This window comes from Drosophila virilis, chromosome 2 (assembly GCF_030788295.1).
Source record: "Drosophila virilis strain 15010-1051.87 chromosome 2, Dvir_AGI_RSII-ME, whole genome shotgun sequence".
Taxonomy (NCBI): domain Eukaryota; kingdom Metazoa; phylum Arthropoda; class Insecta; order Diptera; family Drosophilidae; genus Drosophila; species Drosophila virilis.
The window spans coordinates 18570028-18587166 of NC_091544.1; the positions used below are offsets into that span (position 1 = coordinate 18570028).

General features: G+C 39.9%; 2 protein-coding genes across 2 annotated transcripts; both read left to right on the forward strand.

The window, feature by feature from the left end:
- The first annotated feature begins 496 nt into the window (after positions 1-496).
- Positions 497-3036, forward strand: mAcon2 (Mitochondrial aconitase 2). Its single transcript, XM_002053396.4, has one exon. The coding sequence runs from the start codon at positions 578-580 to the stop codon at positions 2939-2941; it is 2364 nt and encodes a 787-aa protein (XP_002053432.1). The 5' UTR covers positions 497-577; the 3' UTR covers positions 2942-3036.
- Positions 3037-14841: 11805 nt separating this feature from the next.
- Positions 14842-16963, forward strand: LOC6630321 (UDP-glycosyltransferase UGT5). The gene is made up of 2 exons (XM_002053395.4): positions 14842-15111; positions 15254-16963. Exons 1-2 carry the CDS (start codon positions 14874-14876, stop codon positions 16570-16572), a joined length of 1557 nt encoding a protein of 518 aa, XP_002053431.1. The 5' UTR covers positions 14842-14873; the 3' UTR covers positions 16573-16963.
- Positions 16964-17139: the final 176 nt, after the last annotated feature.

Sequence of the window (17139 nt, forward strand, 5' to 3'; positions counted from 1 at the left end):
ATGTGAAATACATGTCCCAAATGATTTTTCATATACATAGATCGTTGGCAATGAATTTGATCGCGAAACGTCAACGGCCAAATTTTCGAAAAGTGCGAAACACCCCTTAAATGAATAGAACAAATTTCTTTAAAAATTAGTTTAAGGCCGATTGGTAAACAAAAAAATTTCTTATAAACGTTTTTCGTAATTTTTTCACACGTGCGTGTGGAATTTCTCGAAACCCTGTCTTAACGTGCACCTTCAACGCATGAGGTAACTACAGTAAAAATGTCAGTCTCCCAGAAGAACCGTAAGAAGGTTTGGGCTGTGCGTTGATCACCAATCAATCAGTCAGTCAGTCAGAGATAAGACATACATTTTTAGCAAAAATCTCAATCTCAGGAAAAATGTGGAGTAGATCCCTATGTAAAAGTTGTCATAAACTGGAGAGCAAATGCTTTCATACTAGACTTTTAAAAAATATTTCATTTCAATACATAAAAAAGAAGTATATATATATATATTTTATCACTGCGACAAAATTATTGTATGTTTTAGTAATACATTATATATAATTATTTTAAAAGAATTTACCATGTCCAAGAGGATGATTGCACAGACAGCAGAGAGGTTGCGCAGACTTTGCAGAAGGGCTGTCAAGCCCTTGATGAGTCAGTGGAACGTTTCCATGAGCTCAAAGTCCTCCGGCGTGGCCATGTCTAAGTTCGAAACTGGCCAACCCTTGCCTTATAAGCTGCTAAGCGACAAGTTGGACTGTGTAGCGAATCGCCTAAAAAGGCCTCTTACCTTGTCGGAGAAGGTGCTCTACTCCCATCTGGACTATCCGGGCGATCAAGATATCAAGCGCGGTGAGTCATACCTGCTGCTGCGACCGGACCGTGTGGCCATGCAGGATGCCACCGCGCAGATGGCGCTCCTACAATTTATTTCTTCTGGCCTGAGCAAGGTGGCTGTCCCGTCAACTGTGCACTGCGACCACTTGATCGAGGCACAGATTTGTGGCGAGCAGGATCTTAAGCGTGCCAAGGATCTGAACAAGGAGGTGTATGACTTTCTGGCTTCCGCCAGCAGCAAGTACGGCCTGGGATTCTGGAAGCCAGGCAGCGGCATCATTCACCAAATCATACTGGAGAATTACGCTTTTCCCGGCCTCCTCATGATCGGCACCGACTCCCACACGCCCAACGGCGGCGGGTTGGGTGGCCTCTGCATTGGTGTGGGCGGTGCCGATGCTGTCGATGTGATGGCAAACATGCCCTGGGAGCTTAAGTGCCCCAATGTAATCGGCGTCCATCTGACTGGCAAAATCAGCGGCTGGACCGCAGCCAAAGACGTCATTTTGAAGGTGGCCGAAATCCTGACCGTCAAAGGCGGCACTGGCGCCATCATCGAGTATCATGGCCCGGGAGTCGAATCTATTTCCTGTACGGGCCAGGCCACCATTTGCAATATGGGCGCCGAGATCGGTGCAACTACCTCGCTGTTTCCCCTCAACGAACGCATGATACAATATCTGTGCGCCACAGGACGGGGCAACATTGCCGCAGAGGCAGAAAAGTATAAGAAGAAGCTACTAACACCCGACAAAGGCTGCAAGTATGACAAGCTAATAGAGATAGACCTGGACAAGCTGGAGCCGCTAGTAAATGGACCATACACTCCTGATCTGGCGCACCCTATAGATAAGCTGGGTGAAAACTCGAAGAAGAACGGCTACCCCATTGAAATAAAGGTGGGTCTGATTGGCTCTTGCACAAACTCCTCGTACGAGGACATGGGCCGCTGTGCCAGCATTGCCAAAGACGCCCTAAGCCATGGTCTGACGGCCAAAATACCATTTAACGTGACGCCCGGATCGGAGCAGATCCGCGCCACCATAGAGCGTGATGGGATGATCGATACGTTCAATAAGTTTGGCGCGACGGTTCTGGCCAATGCGTGTGGGCCCTGCATCGGTCAGTGGGATCGCAAGGACGTGAAGAAGGGCGAAAAGAACACCATAGTCACCTCGTACAATCGCAACTTTACCGGCCGCAACGATGCTAATCCAGCGACTCATTGCTTTGTGACCAGTCCTGAGATTGTCACCGCGCTCTCCATTGTAGGATGCCTGGACTTCAATCCGCTGAAGGACGAGCTGACCGATTCCAAAGGAAAGAAATTTAAGCTCAAAGCACCCACTGGCGAGGAGCTACCCGCCAAGGGGTTCGATCCCGGACAGGATACTTACTCAGCTCCCCCGTCAGATGGCAGCAAAGTGAAAGTTGCTGTGGATCCAAAGTCGAAGCGCCTGCAACTTCTGGAGCCCTTCACAAAGTGGGACGGCAAAGATCTCACAGATCTCACCGTTCTTATCAAAGTCAAGGGTAAATGTACTACCGATCATATCTCAGCCGCCGGACCCTGGCTGAAATACCGCGGCCACTTGGACAACATCTCCAACAACATGTTCATAGGTGCCACCAATGCCGAGAACAACGAAATGAACAAGATCAAGAACCAGCGCAGTAACAACTGGGGCACAGTTCCCGAAGTGGCTCGTGACTATAAGGCCAACAATGTCAAGTGGGTAGCCGTCGGCGAGGACAACTACGGCGAGGGTTCCTCCCGCGAGCATGCTGCCCTCGAGCCACGCCACCTAGGTGGAGTTGCCATCATAGTCAAGTCCTTTGCCCGAATACACGAGACAAATCTTAAAAAGCAGGGTCTCCTAGCACTGACCTTTGCCAATCCCAGCGACTACGACAAGATCCAGCCTACTAGTAAATTGTCGCTGGTTAATCTTAAAGATATGGCTCCCGGCAAGCCCATTGATTGCGAGATCAAGAACGGAGGCGGCTCCGATAAAATACAGCTCAACCACACCTTCAACGCCGAGCAAATCGAGTGGTTCAAGGCAGGCAGCGCTCTAAACCGAATGAAGGAGAAGTTAAAATAGTTCAAATCGATATCAATCGCAAACAGCATTTGTATCTGATTTTTTATTGTTGTAACACCCGTAACATCCGTTTTATATGATATGGTACATGATAATCAATTTTGAGAACTGAATGGATTAAATTAGACTATAGATATAAATATGAATGTGAAAACTCGGCTTTAATTTAAATCAAGAAATATATTTTCTTTGGAATAAATTAAGGCATACCCAATATACCACTCGAATAGCTTTATGCGTATCCAAGCAACTTTGCTTTCACACAAAATTTGTTAGATCAAGTTGAATAAAGGAAAAACGATTTATTAAGCTTAGTGATGATTTGCACGGGCAATAAGAGGAGCTACCTTTAAAAAGAGAGTTGCAGGAATGTCATCTGCAGCAGGTATGACTCCACACTCTTGATCTGATCCTGTTATTTTATAATATATAATTGTATTATTTATTATATATGTGTATTATTTTATCCTTACGCTTTTTGAAAAAGTTTTTACATTTTTGGTAAACAAATTCACGCATATTTTTTAAGAACCACTTCTGTATATGTCTGTGGGGCCAAAAGAAATTAAAATGAAATATATCAAATTAATTAAAATGTAAACTGGCTGCGCCACATGTATATAATAAACAGTAGTTTCGCTGTCGGTTTGGTAAGCAACTGAATCGTATAGTGCATAACCTCGACTGGAACACCGACCTGTTAAATAGACAATAAACAATGCGACGGACCAAAGCTGTGAAACTCACATGTATACCCATTGTTACCTTGCCAAAAACTGCGAGAGAGGCAGAGAGAAATGAGAAAACAGATGGCTACTCTAAATCATATTTGCGTTTCCAAGACTGAGTATGAGTTGGCATTAAAAATTATTTGTAACTTTTAATTAGTGCCAAAATGTCAGATGAAAAACAAAATCCAAAGTACCAACAAAAATAATCACTGCTTGATAGGACCGATGTCACGGCAGAAATTCAGTAAGCAAATGTAACATGACTATGTCCATATCGTACAGTTTTTGCAGCTAGACCTCTGCAACTAATGTTGCAGTCGCTATCTGTGGTTATATTTAATAACTTTTTAATGAACAGTCAGATGTATTTTGAAAGACCATGGAATGACTTTCCTAAATCATTGCAATTAGTGCTGCCTATACCGCAAATGTTTAATTATTACCTCGATATGATGGAATAAGGTGTACGTGGAGACAGTAGCAACAGCAGCAGCCGCTTGGTAACCACATAGAATGGACGATTGTCCTGCATTAGAGCATGAAAACATGAAAACAATTAACGAAATGGAAATATCTAAAATTAAAGTATGCAGTGGACTCTCGGTTAACGAACATTTTTTTTTGGTAAAAAAGGTTTCTCTTAACGAACGGAGCTTCGCATAACGACCAACGAAAAAGGTGAGTTTATAGAATTGCAATGTGCTTTGCAGCAAGTTGTTGAACAGACTTTTTCAGACGGGGAGATAACAGAAGAACAGCAACCGTCTAGTGCAATCAGAGAAATTTCAAAGCATGCGAGTCTGTGGCATCATAAAGCATCACCCCAATCAGACAGAGGCAATACGTGCAACAGAATTATTCAACGATAATGCTTTTTCTCATTTTCGAGCGATGTCAGTAGCAAACAACTATCAATTTTCTCCACAAGAAAGGAGGAAACTCGAATATACACAATTATTGGAATAGTTGCAAAACTGACCGCTATTTCTAAATTATTTGAAAAAAATGCACTTCGAATTTGCAGCATTTCTGCAATTCTGCTGTAAACCATGATATTTTACTTAAACTTGTCCGATTAGGTTTCCCTCCGTATCTTTTGCTTTGGATTAGTTATCATTTGAAAGGTAGGACCCAAGGAGGAATGCTAAGGCTAAACAGGTTGACGTGACTTTTGGTGTTCTTGGTCTTTACCCTTTACTTTTTATATATGATCTCAGCTCGGTTTTATCACATGTCCGTGTACGAACCGTTATATATGAGGACATTGTGACACTTATTCTATCAAATACTATACTATACATCATTCTCGTCTACAAGACGATTTGAACACTATGCAACTGAAGTGAATGAAGTTTGCGTATCAGGCTGTATACAATTCTTATTTGAATAAAAAATTGTAATATAATCGACGCTCCCTACGTAAGTTGTAAATTGCAGGGCTTACTACACTTCACTAACATTATAATCGCGTTTCAAGCTTCTTAAAATCTAAGCTTCTCAAAATATAAAATATAAATTAACATAATTTCATCTGACATATTTTTAAATGAAGTTTGCACATTGATTTACATTCGGTCTTATTATTGTTTCTTATTCTTATTGGGGTACAGAAACTTGCAAAAGCCATCTGGGAATCTGCTGTTATATAAGGGCCATGTCATCGAGTATCAGCCATAATTTCGATAAGCTGACAAGCAGCGCAAATTACACACTTGGCTCCAGCGATAAGCGTAAATCACGCAAATGACAAGTGGCAATAACATTGGCGGGGCATAAAATGAAACCTGAACCCAAGCATAAAAACAAAAAACAAACAAACAGTATAAAAAAAAACAAAATCCGAATGCTCAACACTTGGCCAAGGCACATAAATTGCATTTTAGCCGCTGGCGAGGTAAACAGCCGCAAATGCCACAATATGCGAGGGGTAAAAATAAGCCAAAACTCAGCAATAATCGAAAAATTATATCCACACACACACACACACAAGCTGTGCATATAGATGTGTGTGAGGGTAAATCAAAGAAACAAATAAAATGGGCAAATACAAGCAGAAAATCCATAGCACAGGCACACATACACATACGTTCAGTGGATGCTTGGGGGTGAAAAGGAAGAGCGTTTTGAACAGCTCGAATTAAGTTAAGCACTTTTATTTATTATTAAAAAAGTTTCAAGCTGCCAGCGTGCAAAAAGCTCTGTGGGTAGAGAAATCAGAAAAATCTGCGCATAATGCAAAGAAAATCCCAAATTTATCGTATCACTTAAATGGAGTGTCATATGGATGGGTGAAATGGTACAGACCACCCTCCTTGCCACCGCCAAAGACCAAAAGGGGTTAAAATGCGCATTATGAACACATCGCAAGTGGAAGTGTGTCTGTATGCATGTGTGTGTGTTATGTTTGTGCATTCATAATATAACTGTTGATTATTGCGCCAACACGCACTCAGTGTAAGTGAAGCAGCAGCAACGGCATCATCCAAGGAACTTCTGAGTGAAGCGCACAGAGCGTATGCGCAATATTATTAGATATTGAAAGCAGCTATCGATGGCAACGACGGCAAAGTCGTGTGCCAGAAGCAATTGAAAGCAGCATCAATACCAGCATATGCATTTTTTTCAATCCCTCTGTCACAGCTTCAGCACAGGGCATGAACATTTATAACATAAATATTACAAGCGGCGAATACCCTGCAAATCTTAATGAGCTCTCAGATATTAAATACAAAATAAATCTTTTATTTTTATATTTGCGTTTATGCATGTTTGTCACGCAATTGAAAGTTCACCCACAACATTTTTCAACTGTAGTCCTTAAAGTCTCAGAGATCGCTTAGAGATCTGCTGGAAGATTAGTATTCAAACTATTATTGTGTATCGAAAATAAATATGCCATAAGGCATCTCTTGTTGAAACTAGTTGCTCGATCACAGTTTAGGTACAGGGTATATTAGCACATGGAGGCGTGGCATGGCGAGCCGGGCAGAAGAGTTGAAGCTGAAGCTTTGATGCTGGCCTCGGCATCTGCTGCTGTCGCCCAGGCGCTGTACTAAATCGATGGCAATGTGCTAAATTGTGGCGTATTATATACTAGTTTAATGGCTTTAAAATTGCAATCGCCTGCAGCAGGTCAAGTTTCGCCTTGTTCAATATATTCAATATTAAATATTCCAGCAATACAAGCAACAAGGTCAAGAGAATCTAACTAGGCTTTAAAAATATGTGTATGTATGTATAACCATGTATAACCAACTAGTGAATATTTCTCTGCATTATATGTTGTTAGTTAAAAAGTTAGCATTTGCACGAATTTTTACAAAATGGACCTTGCAGGGTGGAATGTTACTGGTCAAAACCTGTAAAAAAAACACGAAAACTTGCAGTCATGAGACTGTATGATTTCTATGATATCTAAGCATCGGCCAAAAGGCGAGAGGTCGCCGATTCCATGTTTAGTTTAAAATATTTTTGTTTGGTTTGCTTTAATAAGGAACGATAAGCAATAATAATAAATAAAATATAAATATGAGAACATGGCTAACCAAATTTGAAAGCGTCAATCAATCAAGTGCATTTATATATTGTTAATTAATAAATTGTGCTGGTGATGGGATTATGAAAGCGCTGAAGCTTGTTTTATATATTTTAGAAGCTGGCGCGAATTACACAAACAATATCTGTACCACTTGCGTCTTCCCCATTCCCAATAGATAATACCGCGAATATTAATCCGTAAAAAAAATTTCTATTTTGTTTCACGTTAAAGTTAAAGCTATGTAGCTAAATAAATTCCTAGCCCAGTCCATCTTGTGGAGATGGCTGTGGCCATAATGTCTTTGCTTATCTTATGCACTCCATCTCCTGTGGCAGCCTTTCTTTCTATTGCGCGCTTTCAGCTTAACATCTTGTCTTACCCCTTTCCCATGCGTCTCTTACCACTGACTTTTCGTCCGGCCAATTTCAAAATCAAATCTCACAAATTCACAACTGGCCGCAACCAACATGGTAAAGAAAAAGAAAAATGGCAGAAAAACATAAAAAAAATGAAGAAGAAAATGCAACGAAATTGCCAGCGCCAAGCGAAATCTAATAAAAGAATAGCTCAAAATCGGTGTGTAAAAATCAAATAAACGCTGCAACTGCAATGCCAACTGGGTTTTTCTTCTGAAAAGTTTGTTGTTTTTTTTTTGTGCTCGCCCGACGCCAACTTTTGTGCGTTTTTAAATGGCAGAGCTGTTGGCGCAAAAACCATTGGAAACACATGTCCAGCAAAAAGAGGATGAGCATTGTGCGAGGATAGGAGAAAGGAGCTGCAAGGATAGCAAGGAGCAGCACAAATGTTTGTACGCGTTGGTTTGTTGGTTCTCGGTTCTTATGGCCATTACATTAAATTTGCTATCTTGCTGTATGTGTGTCCATGTGAGCGTGAGTAGATGCCTTTCCCCTCATTGCTTTTCTCCCTCTCGCTTGCCACATTCATACATATCAGCATTAAGTGGTTGCTCTTACTCGTATCTGTGTGTCTGCATCTGTATCTGTATCCTTAACTGTGTTTGTGCTTGTTCTTGTTCTTGTCAGCTGGCAGCTTGCAGAGCCTTGGCAACGGCTGCCTCTAATGGCTAGCGATTCGTAATATTTTTAATATTTGCTCAATAAAATGTCTGACAATTTTTGTCATTGCCACTTAAACTCATTACATTCATTTGTTTGTTCGCCTCTTTGGCTTGACCAGATAATCCGATTTGGTCAGCACGAAGACCAAGCGAAACAAGTAATTTCTCTTTGCATAAATGTGAATCAAACTAGATAGATACCCCTTCAACAGCTTTATGTAGTCTGAAGCACTTCTTGTTTCTTTTAATTTTCTTTTGTTTGTCAGATATAAAGTAGCTTTTGCCCATATTTAATAGTACTAGCATGTTCCCTATATACCACATTTTGTCAATTAATCGATTTTTAATATTTATATAACACTTTCATATATTCAAAAATGTTCCAAATAACTAAAGCAAAATGTTCGTTGTTTTTCTTAGTGGCTTATATGTAAAGAATAAAAACTTAATTATATATATATAAACATTTATTATTTGTACACATATAACAATTTCAGATATTCACAAATTTTCCCAATAATTAAGGCTTGATTTTTAGCAAGTTTTTCTTTTCAAATAAAACCCTAAGAAAAAACAAAAATAATGTCAAAACTATTTGGAAAATTTTGAAAATTTGAAATATTTATTTTAATATAGAATATTACATACTATAGAACAATATAATTATTATTTTTTCCGTAAACTTCCGAGCCTTTTACATCAATTTTTTTAATATATATTTGTATATTTATAAGTGTTTTTCTATACTACAATCTTTATTTCAGATCGAATATGCTCAGCAGTGAATACTTTTCATAATAGTTGGGTACAACAATAACACGAATCCACACATTTTTCTTCATATGGCATGTGGTAATCCTTTTCGTAGTTGCCGCAAATCCTGTTGCTCTGGCTGTTTGCTTCGTGGCAAGTCATAAAGTTTAATTTAGTTTTAAGCTTTTGAACTGGAAAATTGCATGACCCAGCGACCAAGCTGAAATCTGTCGAGAGTGGAGCTCACTTACTTTTTAGCACACACATATGCACACACACACACACACACAAACACACACACAAACACACACAAACACACACACAAACACACATACATGCATTGTATTGTGTGCACTTGAGGCAAACGCGACAACAACAACAATGATGACCACAAATGTCAGTCAGGGCCGTCTCAGAATGACGTTTCATGCGCCATTTGAACAGAACGCGTTGGACGCCGTCCCGTGCAATGAAAATTGACAGCGCCTTTGCGAAAACGCACAGCAATAGCCACAGGATGGCAGCGGTATGGCAGAGTGAGAGATTGGGAGCTGAAACGGGAACGGGAGCGGGAGTGAGATGACATCATAGCTGCAGGCTGCTCTAAAATTAACACACGTTTAATATGCAAGTCGTGCATAAATTTTCGTGCTGCCATTTTGTGCGCACTGCACACAGTTTGCTTGTCCGAGTGCTTTATGCTTTTTAATTTACCGTCAGACGTCAGGCCAACAAGGACGACATGGACCACGACATTGCGGGCGACATGTCAGCGCCACAGAAGCGCCCGCGTAGTCATAGTCAACGCCAGATTCAGAGGCAATCATGGGTATTCCCTTTTTCCTCACTGTCTGTGCATCTCTCGATTATTTTTTTTTTTTTTTTGTATTTGCCATCCTCTTTCGTTGTCCCTGTGTCTGCCGCATTGTTGTTGCTGCCATACGTGCAATAGCCGACGGCGGCTCGTTATCGTCATTATCATGGCCAGCATTAATGTTGATGCACTTTAATTGGCAATTGAGTTGATGCAAGTCGCCGACCCAGGCACAAGTCAGATTGGAGATTGGACCAGCACCACAACCGGCTCAGGCCAATAGCCTGACAAGTGCTCGCTGCCGCAGCCACCAAGCGTACATTTTATAATTTCATTATAAATGGCCTTAATGGCCAGCAGGCAATCGTTGCATGCTTTTAAGCCAGCCGCAGACACAACTTAAATTCAGATATAACTCTAACACTTAAGATACCAATCCAATAAACAACCAGGCTTCAAATCCGAAGTGGAATAAATATGTGTGTAGACTGAGCTGACAAAGCAGCTTTTAGAACCAAGAAGTGCGTAATCATAACTTTTCTTAAAAGCAATTATTGCCCACTCTGCGAACGTTTATTTTGTATTTGTTCAACCACATAAACGTGCAATCGAACTCGATTTTCTACGTAACTGATTTGTTTGTCAAAACCAATCAGGCAATTCCACTTCATTTAAAATGTCCTTTACTGTCACTTGGCTAGTACAGACGTGCACGGTTTCGATTAATCCAAATAAAATCGGTAGTGCCAACTCCGAATGCCAACTAATATGCCTTTTCGGCGAACTCTTACGACAAAAAAACTTAGCTCTGCAAAGGCATTGTTAACGCTCAAAACATAATAGTACATAAGCAAGTAAGAGGTTCTAGTCGAGAGTTCCCGATTACGGGAACCCTATTTTTCCAACACCATATGCAGATCGCGCAATGCACTGTTTGTAGTAATAAAGAAAAAGGTAAACAAAAAAAGTTCTTTGGCAGGGATCCAACTTGCACACTGCACTACTTGCCGTCGTCTCTACTCAACAGACAACCGGCCGAAATAATATAATAGTTTTCTCGGTATGGCTCGATCTCGCGACAGACCACAACGGTTGCCATTACATTAAAATTAACATTAAAATGAACATTAAAATGAGCATAATAGGATCACTACTTAACTTAAAGGATCACAACTTAACTATTGATAATTAAATATAAATTATAAAAGGATCATCGATTTCGAGATTATAAACTAACTTAAAGAATATTTAAACGCTATATTTTGAATTAAAGGTCTTGTTATTAAAAAAATACTAGCCAAAAAGTTTTATTTTTGTTTATGATGTACCAAATATTATTTAATAACTCGACTTACAATTATTACAATTAGATAGATTCACAATGCAATATGAATGGAATAACTATCAACTAATTTCAAATTTTTCTTATTAGATGCCTCATTTAAAACGTTCAATTTAATTACTAACATTTATTATATTTTTGTGAAACCATTGTCAACTAATGCAGTAAACAACTGAATTTATGTGTTTTGCACAATTATGCATTTAGGCAAAAACTATTAGCCAAGACTTACAGCTAGCTGATGCTAATTTAAGCAGAAACCTAGGCACACCCATTGCACGCCCCCAGCCAACCTATTTGTCTACCCTCTCCCTGGGTGGTTGGTCTGCCAAAATTTCCTTTGGCATCCATAAACGACAACTGTTGCCAAGGCAAGTGGCATAAAGCAAATCGGCATTGGCATCATCGTCAGCATCAGTGTCTGCCTCAGACCGAGACTTCTCCAGCTCGTGGCAGCATCTAATTAGATTGTTTTGGCAGCCGTACAAGCATTCCGCTTGCCGAGTTGGCGCCAGCAGCGGCTGACAGTTCAAAATTGTTAAATAATTTAAAAATGAATTAGCTGCAATTTTTATCTATGCGTCTGTGTGTGCGAGACAATGAAACATAAAAATGCCATAAAAATCGTTACCAATTTCATGCATAACAGTTAAATAAAATTTAATTTGGCAGAAAAACGTAGTGAATGAGAGTTGAAATGGCATGAACAAAATTGAAAAAAAAGGAAAAGCTAAATACACAAATGACCAAACAATATAAAAATCTCAGTCGACGACAGAGAAAGCGATATAGTTTGAGAGCGAGAGAAATAGAGAGAGAGAAAGAGAGAGAGAGAGAGGGAAAGAGAGTGAGAGAGCTATAGAAATAAGAGGTAAGTGGCATGAATACATTAGGGTCGGTCTCCAGGGAAACAGGCAGCAGAAGCGGCATTGCTCATAATGAAGACAACACGTTTGTGTAACAGCAACAAAAACAAAAACAAACACTAAAGCAAATAAGGTCCGTCAACATTTATTATTAATTTTAATATATCAAAGTGCGCCAAAAATTATTAAAAAAGAGAACAAAATAAAAATAAAAAATTAATACAGGCCACTTGGCACGCGGTCGATCTTAACTTAGGTAGTATCGTAGTTGCTGCTGGTCAGACGCAGACGCAATTTGAAAACTTTGGCAAGACGCCCACTGGCTAATTTGATGGTTTTTTGTTGCCGCTAGTCGGGTCACTGAGAGCCTAAGCTATAAAGTACTTAATATGTCAACTGACCATCAAGCCCACTGGCCTTAATTGAAATAATTTTCGGGGCGTATCTCTGGACATCCTGTATTCAACTTCTTAACAACAATTGTGTTGCACTTTAAATATAATAATAATTAAAATAATATATATTATATATATAAATATATTTATTTTCGTACTGTTGAAATCATATTTAAAGTCTTGAATGAAAAAGATATTGATATTAAATGCATTTATTGCTGAATACTTTTGGATTATTTTATTGGAGTAATAACTTTCTAAGTCTGTAGCGAATTTATTGCGTAGTCAAAATACGGTTAAGTTAAATCGTGCACATTAAGTAGCTCCACTCGTCTGATTAAGCACACACACCGCAAATTATACTCCAAAGAGAAAACTATCTGTTATCTTAAAAATTATGCGCGTTAAAGGCATCCGCATAAAACAAACAAAATACAAAAAATAAAATAAAAATGCAATGGTAAATCGAACTTAATTTGGAGGACAAGCAAAAATAAATGGTTAAAAAAATTTAACGAGCTGCAAAAAAAAAAATAAAATTACAATGAAAACCACAAAGCTCTGTTGTTTTTTTTTTTTTTTTTTTTTTTTTTGTGAGTGTCGCATACTGTCACGGTCCTTATGTGTGTGTGGGTGTGACTGTATGTGTGCATATTTCGCCTGCCAATCAACTCAACAATCGCAATCAATTTGCACGCTACTGCTGCAGTCAATGGCCACCCCTTGGCAGGCGCTAAAGAGAGAACCGAATGGCTGAGCTTCCCAGTTCGAGAATATTTTCACTGTGCTGCTGCAACTGTCATTTCCATGTGTGAGAGTGCGTGTATGTGTGTGTGTGCGAGATATATCAGCAAAAACCAAAATATAAAGTGTTGTCCCCGCAATGCGTTTTTTTTAATTACGTTACTGCACCATTAAGGCCGCAGTGTCTGGCCATGAATCATGACAATGAATATGGAATGAGCCCAAGATTTGCGGCAAACGCTTCAAATAGGATGGGGACATAAACTCACATTCGTGAGTGCGCACAATACTTTAAAAGTTGGCTAAATTTATGGGCATTATATTGAAATCATAAGCATAATATGCATGCGCCGTTGACGCCAGACGCCTGCCAATATACAAATTGCCAAGTATTGTTATGCTAAATTTATTTGTGCTTACACATAAGCTCGGAGCGTAGCGTATGTGTGTGTATATGTATGGTGTAACTTTTGTTGCTGCTGGTAACTTCATCAGGCGCACGATTGAAACGCAGCTTCCGCTTCCGCTTCAAAATGGCTGCTGCTGTTGCTGCTGCTGCTGCTGCTGCTGCTGTTGTGACTTTGCCTGCAAACAAATCAGCTTGAACTTCCGTTTCATTTCGCATTTTTTGTCATTTCATATTCTTTTGCAAGTTACCCCAATTCCCGACACCCTCAGGAATATCTTACAATTTTTACTGTGCATTTCGGCGACTTTTGTGAAAATTTGCTTTTCACTTTCAGCGTCTGCCGTCAGAAAAGTTATATGCATAGCTTTTAGCTCACATAACGTATATTTTCATATTTTTTGCTGCTAACTGGTTTTCAATGTCAATGCACACACACACACACACACACATCCCCACCCAGACACATACTCGCTCCCACGCACGCTCATAGGTATGAGGAAACGGAAACTTTGTCTTTTTGGCATTTCATTTCCTTCATTTCGGGCTTTTGCACCTCGAAGCGTTATTTCGCGCTGAACGTGTATGTAGATTTCAATGGGACCGTGATTCTGTTTAATTTTATGCTCGGCTGCTTATTTAAATTCTTTCCCTCGTCTGCGTTTAAATTCTGTTTGTTTTCGTTGACATTCTATTTCGAAATCAATCAACGGGCACGTGTTCGGTTTTGGGTTGATAGCTTTCAGCCATAACAATGCCCATTACAATGTTTGTGGCCATTTGTAGTCTGAGTTTGCGAATAGGGCTCCACTATGACAGCCAACATTTAAATTAGCATCTATTTTTAGGCTGCCAAGCGATGCGTGGTCGAAAAAGAATTACAAGCAAATTTGTGAATGTTATCAAAGTAAATTTTAAATTACCCATTTTATGCACAACAAATTCATCAAAGAAAATAATTTTTCTAGCACTCACGGAATGAAAAATTGTTTTTCTACGTTTACAAGGCTCTTACAAAAAACTATAAGAAGTGAAGTCTTTATGTAGAGTCTCGAAATATGGCCAATTATGTGCTCTTCGCGCATTTAAAGAGAACCTTTCAATGGTTGACTCTCTCTTTTAGACCATTTGCCGCTCCAACCAAAAGCTTGTGCTTATCTGCTATCAAAAATTGTCCACACACAACTAATAAAATGCCGAACTACTGCTAAAAATGATAGTACTCAAGCAGACGTCCGCAGGCAACACACATATAAAATATCAGGATGCAGCTGCTTCATCTTTTATTACTGCTGTCGGTCAGTTTGGGCCATGTCTGGGGCTACTCCTTTCTACTGATCTCGCCCACTGCGGCAAAGTCACACTTCTATGTCGGTCAGGCCTTGGCCAAGGGTCTGGTTGCCGCAGGACACGAGGTCACGGTGGTCTCGCCGTTTCCACAGAAGAAGCCTATCAAGAACTACGTAGATGTGGCAACGCCGAACATAATAACAGCCATGGCTGGTAAGTATCAATGGGTTTAATAGTGGGAAAGTCACGTAACTGTTATCAATTAATCACCGTCTGATAATAATAGACGTGCAAAAAGTAATCGAAGTTCTTTCTTTCACAATCATTGAAATTAATGGATTGCTTCACATTCCAGTCAACAAAGCTAGAATTCTGGACGTTGCTAAGATACCTTTAGTATTCCGCCTGCCTGTTATGCATGCCATGGGTCTCAAGCTGACCCGAACTTTGATGGAGGAACCTGAGGTACACACACTATTGGCACAGAATCGCACCTTCGACGCGGTCATCTGCGAAGTATTCATGAATGAGGCGCACTTTGGCTTTGCCGAGCACTTTCAGGCACCGCTGATAGGTCTGAGCACCTTTGGAGCTTCTACTTGGACCACGCAGCTGGTTGGCACGCCTTCGCCGCCCTCCTATGTGCCCAACTTTCTGCTCCATTTCAGCGATCACATGAGCTTCTTTGAGCGTGCACACAACCTAATCTTCACGGCTTACGAGCTGATTTACCAGCACTTTTTCTATTTGCCCCAGCAACAACAACTCTATAGGAAATACTTTCCCAATAACAAGCAGGAATTCTACGAACTGCGAAAGAATACAGCGCTGGTGCTGCTCAATAATCACATCTCCCTGGGCTTTTCCCGACCCTATGCTCCGAACATGATCGAAGTGGGCGGCATGCACATAAATCGCAAGAGCCAATCGCTGCCGCAAAACATAGAAGAGTTCATCAAAGGCGCCAAGCACGGAGTCATCTACTTTTCCCTGGGCTCAAATTTAAGGAGCTCAGACTTACCGCTGGAAAAGCGTGAAGCATTTGTCGAAACATTCCGGAATCTTAAGCAGCGCGTGCTTTGGAAATTTGAGGAGCCCAATTTGCCTGGCAAGCCAGACAATGTCTTCATTTCGGACTGGTTCCCGCAAGACGACATTTTGGCGCACGAGAATGTCATCTTATTCATTACGCATGGTGGTCTCCTCAGCACAACGGAGTCCATTTTCCATGGAAAACCCGTGTTGGGCATTCCCTTCTTTGGTGATCAGTTTATGAATATGGCACGTGCAGAGCAGGCCGGCTATGGAGTTACAGTAGCATATTCCGAACTGACAAGAGAGACGTTCCAGAATGCTATAGACAAAATACTAACTAATCCCAGCTACACGGAGCAGGTGCGTGAGATGTCCTCTACATTCCGGGATCAGCACGAAACGCCGCTGGAACGCGCCGTCTATTGGGTGGAGCATGTGACTAGGCAGAAAGGCGCGAGATACTTGAGAAGTGCTGCTCAGGATCTCAGCTTTATACAATATCATAACTTGGATGTTTTAGCTATGATCATTGGAGGATTATGTTTGGCTCTGTATGCCGTTTTTTATTGCCTAGCGGCTCTTGTAAGGCTCATTGGTAAAAGACTAGGTGGAAAGTCCACAAAAGTTAAAAAAAATTAATTTTGGTTTATTGTACTATAATTGTTATGGATCCTAAGAAATTAAAATTGTTTAGTAAGGCTTACAAATGGGTAATTTAAAAAACACTGTGTAGTATTCTAAGCATTAAATTAAACATTTGTTTCCATGAAATACGATTGCAGATTACGGAAATATCATAAAAGAAATATTATAAAAAAAAGCACACCTAAATGTGTTCAACAATTCAACCTACTTATGTATGTATTTCTTTAATATATACATATGTAAATATTCTTCTTGTATTCCCAGCATAAGAGAGAAAAAGAGAACATAAGAGCGTATTCTAAGAGAAAATATGTATGTATGTATATGTGGGTTCCATATAAGAACTGTTTAGATTGAATACTCATAAATACATACATACATATATATGAGATCATTTACATAAACTTGCTATTATTTCATAAAAGTATAAACAATTTCGTTTGACTGAATAGATTCTTAAATAGTTATACATACATATTTATATGTGTATATATGTACATATGTATCAATCATTATTATCAGTCACTGACTCTCAAGAGTAATGCAAGCAAATTTGTCAAT